The sequence below is a fragment of the Sinocyclocheilus rhinocerous genome, unplaced genomic scaffold (assembly GCF_001515625.1).
Source record: "Sinocyclocheilus rhinocerous isolate Xijiao unplaced genomic scaffold, SAMN03320098_v1.1 scaffold2398, whole genome shotgun sequence".
In the NCBI taxonomy this organism is placed as follows: Eukaryota; Metazoa; Chordata; class Actinopteri; order Cypriniformes; family Cyprinidae; genus Sinocyclocheilus; species Sinocyclocheilus rhinocerous.
In genome coordinates, this window is record NW_015644003.1 from 313,911 (window position 1) to 322,771 (window position 8,861).

The 8,861-nt window shown below is 39.4% G+C and overlaps 1 protein-coding gene across 1 annotated transcript in view; it reads left to right on the plus strand.

Moving 5' to 3' along the window:
- Positions 1 to 324: 324 nt before the first annotated feature.
- The window catches only part of LOC107757724 (uncharacterized), a 12,804-nt gene continuing 4,267 nt past the window's right edge, over positions 325 to 8,861 (plus strand). The window contains exons 1-12 of the mRNA XM_016575286.1: positions 325 to 388; positions 1,481 to 2,264; positions 2,357 to 2,427; positions 2,655 to 2,728; positions 2,821 to 2,883; positions 3,450 to 3,506; positions 4,233 to 4,301; positions 4,448 to 5,355; positions 6,318 to 6,527; positions 6,596 to 6,650; positions 7,057 to 7,113; positions 7,266 to 8,173. Coding sequence (XP_016430772.1) covers positions 1,503 to 2,264; positions 2,357 to 2,427; positions 2,655 to 2,728; positions 2,821 to 2,883; positions 3,450 to 3,506; positions 4,233 to 4,301; positions 4,448 to 5,355; positions 6,318 to 6,527; positions 6,596 to 6,650; positions 7,057 to 7,113; positions 7,266 to 8,173 — 3,234 coding nt within the window. The 5' untranslated portion in view covers positions 325 to 388; positions 1,481 to 1,502. The remainder of the gene's footprint in view (positions 389 to 1,480; positions 2,265 to 2,356; positions 2,428 to 2,654; positions 2,729 to 2,820; positions 2,884 to 3,449; positions 3,507 to 4,232; positions 4,302 to 4,447; positions 5,356 to 6,317; positions 6,528 to 6,595; positions 6,651 to 7,056; positions 7,114 to 7,265; positions 8,174 to 8,861) is intronic.

Consider the following 8,861-nt stretch of genomic DNA (forward strand, 5'->3'; position numbering starts at 1 on the left):
TGTAAGCTGCAGTTCATTCAGCCCAACCACACAAGATGGAATGCTGCAGAGAGGGCAATGCGGATCCTAAAGGAGCCGGGAGAAGCATCCCTTCGGAATGTGTACATGTACAGCATTCAAAATTAAAATGTAAGTCTGTTTGCTCAATCTCACATTGTTCTAATTGAAATACTTACGGTGTTTGTGTTTTGATTGACTTTTTTTCTTTTTATTTAATAGGCTAAATCCTGCTGAAGTTTCTTACCTCTCCGAGTACTGCATTGTGATGAAGCCTGTATCCATGGCCTTGAACATCCTTCAGTCCGAAACAAACACTCAGATGGGGTGGCTGCTTCCCACCATCTATCTTCTTGATTCCAAGCTCAAAAAGATGGAGGCTTCCATCAAGGTATGTCTTCCCCTTATTCATGCTCTGCAGCAGGGTCTACAAAAGCGCTTTGGGGAGTTTAAGGAAGATCCAGAACTCATCAGTGCAGCGATTCTTCTTCCGAAATTCAAAACGTTATATTCACTTCAGTTTCATTTTCTAATTTGTGCTACAGGCTGATCTTTTTACGGTAAATTGTTAATGTACAATCCTTTGCAACCTTTTTTTTTTATTAACCTGAAAGAAGACCCCTATATAATGGTTGTCATAAATGTTACCTGATTATTGGTTGTGTGTTCAAATATAAGCCTGGATTTTCAGTGCTAGCAGTCAAAAATAAAACTGTTTGAGGAATATTCTCTCTTTTTATTTCTTTACTGAGAAACATCCATAAAAGTAAATGACACGGTAAACTATACTTTTAATTTGCAGCGTATAAGGTGGAATAGCATTCACAGCATAATACTCACTACTCTTGAGTACTTTTGAAATGGCTACTTTTTACTCGTACTTTGAGCAGTATTTAGGACAGGTACTTTTACTCCACTCGGACTACATTTTTTGGGAAGTAATAGTACTTTTACTTGAGTATGGTTTCTCAGTACTCTTTCCACCACGGCTGAATTCAGATTTATTTTCTAAGCACTACACATGAAATTCTCCCTCTTGAGGGAGTTTACCAACGGCTGTTTGCCATTTTTAACACGTCATCCGTTAATTGCAAGCTAAATTATGAACTGGTTAACCCTTTTTTTTGTAATGAGTTTACATAGATATGTTCCACAGTTTAAAAATTAAAGTGATTTGTTGTCCTGTGAGAATGTTTTATAACCATGCTTTTACTATAGTAACCGTAATTCAGCCATGGTATTTAGTAGTAGAACCACAACCATACATTTGCCATTGTTGTTACTGTATTGGCCGTTGTACTTGCTGTACATTCATGAAATTATGAATGAAAATCAATCTGCCCATAACAGCAGGATTACTACAGTTTAACTATAGTAGCGTTATGATTATTTTTGTATTTTCTGTGTGTGTGTGTGTGTATATATATGAATATGTATGTATGTGTGTGTGTATGATAGAAATATTGCTTTTTTTGTCCTACAGGTCAACATGCACAAAAAAAGTCATGTTTTTCCCTGGAAAAGTGAAGGTTGTTCTCCGTAAGGGACCTCTAGGGTATCTCCTTCAGGAGCCAACTGATGAGGCAAGCCTGATTAAAAGCAACCCATCACTGCAGGACAAGGCAGCGCCCATGAAGCAGGACCTTGTCAGACAAAATGCTCTGACTGTTGTCCGTCAGAGAGGAGGGGATGCCACAGACAAGAGAGAGGTTTTGGGTGAATACATCCTCCAATTTGGAAAATACAAGGGCAAGTCCTTTCGGTGGCTCCTTGAAAATGACATGGGGTACACCATATATCTGATGAAGACCCTGCAGCAGGAAGAGGCTGCTCCAGAGTTTAAGGCAGAGGGACACAGCAAACACAGCCTGGTGTCGTTTGTCATCTATGCTCACAGCTTTGAAGAAATCGAGTCTCTTCTTAGCTATGTGTCCACAACACCAGCTGCACCAGCAGCCTCATCAGAGGATGACCAGTTAGTTGGTTTCGGGGCTCGTGCCAAGAGCACATGGCAGGAGATTTGGAAAAGCAGGGCTGATGGATATGCATCCTTTGTATTGGGGGCGACCTGTGTCCCAGGGACACAGATGCACAGACTGCAGCAATACCTGCGGAAGCAGCAGCAGTCAACCTGTCGGCCTGTGCCCACATCAAGTGCCATAACTCAGCCCATTTCTCATTTGCTCTTTAGCAGGAAATATTGCCATTGTATCAACTCATATAAACAAATAACACAACTTATGATTTTACTCATACATTATGCTTCAGTTAACACAGAGCTATACTTTCTTTCTTTCTTTCTTTCTTTTTATTTATTTATTTTTTACAACCTTCTTGTCTTTCTCCAACACACACGGAGATGGATGAAGATGTTGAGTTGGAGAGTGCATTGCTGAGCATTATCCCCTCCAAGCTACAGGTGCAGTGCAAGTATGCTTTCTTTCTGTGCTTTACTAAATCAATTGTATTTTCCGATTTGTTTTCTCTCAAATGTTTGACTGTTTTGTGTGTTACCACCAGCACCACCATCATCATCCTCAGCAGCTGAACCGATGCCTAATTATTATTAATATTTTAATCCTGCAGTACCTTCTGCTTCCCTCTCCGAGTGACACCATTTCATGGTAAATGCATTGTAATTCTGTCCATCTATTCAGCACTATAGACAGCAGCACTATAGACACCTCTCGAGTGTGCAGGACACTTACTCTCGAGGAATGTGGCAAAAGCAGTAAGGCTGTATTGCACTTGACATAATGAAATTATTCAAATGTTGTGTTGAATAAATTCTAATTATACAGTTTTATTTATCCATCTTTTTAGAAGACCTCTCTTCTTCAGCAACCACTACATATAGTCTCCAACAGACAGCTGAGGCATCACATGGTAAGATTGTAATTCTACCAGAATTTGGCTCTGGTAGAAAATTAAGGCCTTAAAAAAGTATTTTAATTAGAACAGAAAGTCTTAAAATTCATGAAGTCATCATGACATTACATTTTGCATGAAAAAAAAACCAAACCGAATATGTTCCTCAGTATTTTTGTCTTGTTTTTCAGTACAAATACCCTTAAATCAAGATACACTTACTTGAGATGCAAAATGAAAATATAACGTTTTGCTTTGGGAATTTGAACTGAATTAAGTGAGTTTATGCTTAAAAATCAACTGTTTGTAAGTGGGATATGAAAACTTGTTTTCCCTTTGAGTTAAGTTTATTTTTTTGACCCCACTGGCAGACATTTGTTCTTGTTTTAATCATAAACTCACTTCATTTTGATCATTTTCATACACAAAAAATCAAGATGACTTCTGGCATTTTGCTTCTCGTGTTTTTTCAAGGCTGTACAGCCGTGGTAACAAATATGTTAACTAAGTTAATAAATAAATGATGCAATATAAAGTAAACACAGTTTATTGATTTTAACTGAACCATACATTGATCTTTTCAGGAACCCTCCCACCTTCTGAATCCTCCTCTTCCCCTCATACACCCGAGCCACCACACAGTAAGATGTTTTCATAACTCTTTTCTCAAGTGCTACTCTGCCCCAAAAATGTCCTTTATTATATAGTCTATAATGAGAAGAATATAACAAAAGTGTAAATGTTATGACATTGCACTAATCTACTTTAAATCAAGATACACTTACTTGAGATGCAAAATGAAAATATAAAGTTTTGCTTTGAGAATTTGAACTGAATTAAGTGAGTTTATACTTAAAAATCAACTGTTTGTAAGTGGGATATGAAAACTTGTTTTCCCTTTTAGTTAAGTTTTGTAACATTTTTTGACCCCACTGGCAGACATTTGTTCTTGTTTTAATCATAAACTCACTTCATTTTGATCATTTTCACACAAAAAAAATCAAGATGACTTCTGGCATTTTGCTTCTCAAGTAAATGTTTTTTCAAGGCTGTACAGCAGTGGTAACAAATATGGTGACTAAGTTAATAAATAAATGATGCAATATAAAGTAAACACAGTTTATTGATTTTAACTGAACCATACATTGATCTTTTCAGGAACCCTCCCACCTTCTGAATCCTCCTCTTCCCCTCATACACCCGAGCCACCACACAGTAAGATGTTTTCATAACTCTTTTCTCAAGTGCTACTCTGCCCCAAAAATGTCCTTTATTATATAGTCTATAATGAGAAGAATATAACAAAAGTGTAAATGTTATGACATTGCACTAATCTACTTTTTCTTTTTTCATCCCTGTTCTCTCAGGTGGTCCTTCTGTTGTTGTTCCCCCACTGACACTCAGATCATCCCCTCATACACCTGAGACACCACACAGTAAGATGTTTTTATAACTACTCTGAAGGTTTTACTATGGCCAAAATATGTTTTAAGTTATTATACAATCTGTGATGATAATACAATGTGTGAAAATGACTACATATCACCAATTATGTTTTTGTTTTTCATCCTTGTTCCCACAGCAGGTCCTTCAGTTTTTGTTGCCCCACCGGCACAGAGACCAGATCAGGATATAAGCACTTGGACCTGTTCTTATCATCAGAAAGTGTGGATGAAGACAGAGCTCCAATCTCTGGGACTGTGGCCTGGGTCCCACCATATGCTCAAGCCAGGAAATGCCCTTTCATTATGGCGTCTCCCTCCACAGCCAGAACTCATTGACACTGTGTTAGCACTCCCATCCCGCAATTTCTTTCAGCTCCATCCATTTTTTATTTGGAAACCAGAAAGTGACGTCATGGTGAGACTAAGAAATAATTATATACTCCCATGTCTTCATGGTTGTCCAAAGCCAGATATAGTCTCAGCTGGTGTGGGTAGGCCTCGAGTGATTGTTGGCACCAGTGGACAGTATTACATCTTTGCTTCACGCCTTCGCTGCAGGATGTGCAAGAGGATCTGGTTTGCTGACAGTCCTCAGTGGACGGGGAAACTGCCAAAGCGGTTCACAAGCATTCTGCCAGCATTCCTAACTTACAAGAAGGCCATTTGCAAGTCTGTGCTTCATGAGCTGAGGCGTACTGGCAAGTCACCTTCAGACATGGCAAACCAGGTGAATGAGCTGATGCACCTTAAATATGAACAAGCTCACCTGGCATACCTTCACAGCATACAGAACATCTGGGATGCTGAGGCTGGGGTTTATGGGCAGATGACTCTTGGTCACCTTGTGAGGAAGGATGACATGCCACAGTCTTTTGGAGCCTATGAGGATGCAGATGGGTGGTGTGGCGTCTCTGTCTCTGCTCACTACCTGACTGACTGCCTCATTGATGAGTACCGGCGCCAAGAGCCAGCTATCACTAAACTCCTGCAGGGCACTTTTGGACAGGTCTTGCGGTCTGACCACACCAGGAAGGTGGCACGAAAAGTGAAAAAAAAATCTACATGTCCTTCCAGCATCACTCATAACATACATGATATTTGGGACACTTTGGGACCGCAAAAAGTAATCCAGTAACACTTTATAATAACTGCACTATAACGAACTATGAATCGTTAGTTAAGCATTAGTAAATAGTCTCAATTGTCCCAACTTTAATTGGCATTAGTAAGCAGTTTATAAATACAGCTATAAATGCCTTGTTCTTGATTTATAAGCATATCTATAATGTTTAATAATTCTATTTTCATACTTTATTAAAAATCTATTTATAATTTCTAAATTGAGTATTACATTATTTACAAACCAGTTATTTAGTTGTCAGTGGTTCTTAAGATAATTTAGAAAGTGTAAGTAAATGATAAATAAACTATTTAAATGTACATTTATAAATCTTATTATTTAGACATATGATAATGTGTGTGTGTTTATTAACTTAGTGTGTTAATAAATGCTTCATTATATGATATGTCTAAATAATAAGATTTATAAATGTACATTTAAATAGTTTATTTATCATTTACTTACACTTTCTAAATTATCTTAAGAACCACTGACAACTAAATAACTGGTTTGTAAATAATGTAATACTCAATTTAGAAATTATAAATAGATTTTTAATAAAGTATGAAAATAGAATTATTAAACATTATAGATATGCTTATAAATCAAGAACAAGGCATTTATAGCTGTATTTATAAACTGCTTACTAATGCCAATTAAAGTTGGGACAATTGAGACTATTTACTAATGCTTAACTAACGATTCATAGTTCGTTATAGTGCAGTTATTATAAAGTGTTACTGGATTACTTTTTGCGGTCCCAAAGTGTCCCAAATATCATGTATGTTATGAGTGATGCTGGAAGGACATGTAGATTTTTTTTTCACTTTTCGTGCCACCTTCCTGGTGTGGTCAGACTGCAAGACCTGTCCAAAAGTGCCCTGCAGGAGTTTAGTGATAGCTGGCTCTTGGCGCCGGTACTCATCAATGAGGCAGTCAGTCAGGTAGTGAGCAGAGACAGAGACGCCACACCACCCATCTGCATCCTCATAGGCTCCAAAAGACTGTGGCATGTCATCCTTCCTCACAAGGTGACCAAGAGTCATCTGCCCATAAACCCCAGCCTCAGCATCCCAGATGTTCTGTATGCTGTGAAGGTATGCCAGGTGAGCTTGTTCATATTAAGGGTGCATCAGCTCATTCACCTGGTTTGCCATGTCTGAAGGTGACTTGCCAGTACGCCTCAGCTCATGAAGCACAGACTTGCAAATGGCCTTCAAGTTAGGAATGCTGGCAGAATGCTTGTGAACCGCTTTGGCAGTTTCCCCGTCCACTGAGGACTGTCAGCAAACCAGATCCTCTTGCACATCCTGCAGCGAAGGCGTGAAGCAAAGATGTAATACTGTCCACTGGTGCCAACAATCACTCGAGGCCTACCCACACCAGCTGAGACTATATCTGGCTTTGGACAACCATGAAGACATGGGAGTATATAATTATTTCTTAGTCTCACCATGACGTCACTTTCTGGTTATCACTTCTGGCATTTTGCTTCTCAAGTAAATGTTTTTTCAAGGCTGTACAGCCGTGGTAACAAATATGTTGACTAAGTTAATAAATAAATGATGCAATATAAAGTAAACACAGTTTATTGATTTGAACTGAACCATACATTGATCTTTTCAGGAACCCTCCCACCTTCTGAATCCTCCTCTTCCCCTCATACACCCGAGCCACCACACAGTAAGATGTTTTCATAACTCTTTTCTCAAGTGCTACTCTGCCCCAAAAATGTCCTTTATTATATAGTTAGTAATGAGAAGAATATAACAAAAGTGTAAATGTTATGACATTGCACTAATCTACGTTTTCTTTTTTCATCCCTGTTCTCTCAGCAGGTCCTTCTGTTGTTGTTGCCTCACCGGCACAGAGACCAGATCAGGATATAAGCACTTGGACCTGTTCTTATCATCAGACAGAGTGGATGAAGACAGAGCTCCAGTCTCTGGGACTGTGGCCTGGGTGCCACCATATGCTCAAGCTAGGAAATGCCCTTTCATTATGCCGTCTCCCTCCACAGCCAGAACTCATTGACACTGTGTTAGCACTCCCATCCCGCAATTTCTTTCAGCTCCATCCATTTTTTATTTGGAAACCAGAAAGTGACGTCATGGTGAGACTAAGAAATAATTATATACTCCCATGTCTTCATGGTTGTCCAAAGCCAGATATAGTCTCAGCTGGTGTGGGTAGGCCTCGAGTGATTGTTGGCACCAGTGGACAGTATTACATCTTTGCTTCACGCCTTCGCTGCAGGATGTGCAAGAGGATCTGGTTTGCTGACAGTCCTCAGTGGACGGGGAAACTGCCAAAGCGGTTCACAAGCATTCTGCCAGCATTCCTAACTTACAAGAAGGCCATTTGCAAGTCTGTGCTTCATGAGCTGAGGCGTACTGGCAAGTCACCTTCAGACATGGCAAACCAGGTGAATGAGCTGATGCACCTTAAATATGAACAAGCTCACCTGGCATACCTTCACAGCATACAGAACATCTGGGATGCTGAGGCTGGGGTTTATGGGCAGATGACTCTTGGTCACCTTGTGAGGAAGGATGACATGCCACAGTCTTTTGGAGCCTATGAGGATGCAGATGGGTGGTGTGGCGTCTCTGTCTCTGCTCACTACCTGACTGACTGCCTCATTGATGAGTACCGGCGCCAAGAGCCAGCTATCACTAAACTCCTGCAGGGCACTTTTGGACAGGTCTTGCGGTCTGACCACACCAGGAAGGTGGCACGAAAAGTGAAAAAAAAATCTACATGTCCTTCCAGCATCACTCATAACATACATGATATTTGGGACACTTTGGGACCGCAAAAAGTAATCCAGTAACACTTTATAATAACTGCACTATAACGAACTATGAATCGTTAGTTAAGCATTAGTAAATAGTCTCAATTGTCCCAACTTTAATTGGCATTAGTAAGCAGTTTATAAATACAGCTATAAATGCCTTGTTCTTGATTTATAAGCATATCTATAATGTTTAATAATTCTATTTTCATACTTTATTAAAAATCTATTTATAATTTCTAAATTGAGTATTACATTATTTACAAACCAGTTATTTAGTTGTCAGTGAAAAATGTAATATATATATGTACAGTCAAACCAGAATTTATTCAGACACCTTGAACATTTAATTCATTAATACACTTTATTCACTATAGTTTAAAAAAATGGTAATAAAATATGACCGAGCCGAAAGTACTCCTTGTGGCGATCCTCATCCAGCCGAAGCTCCTGAATTAAAGAATGGAACTGTCCCCGCTCATTCTGAGTCCGTAGAATCGGGTGAACCCACAGCCTTCTCCTTTCCAGACGCTTTCGACGCCGTCGCATAAGACACAGTACAAGCACATCGGAATCCATGTTGTGATAACTGAGGGGAAACCTTGGCGCGTGATGTCATATCCTGCTCCCGCCCATA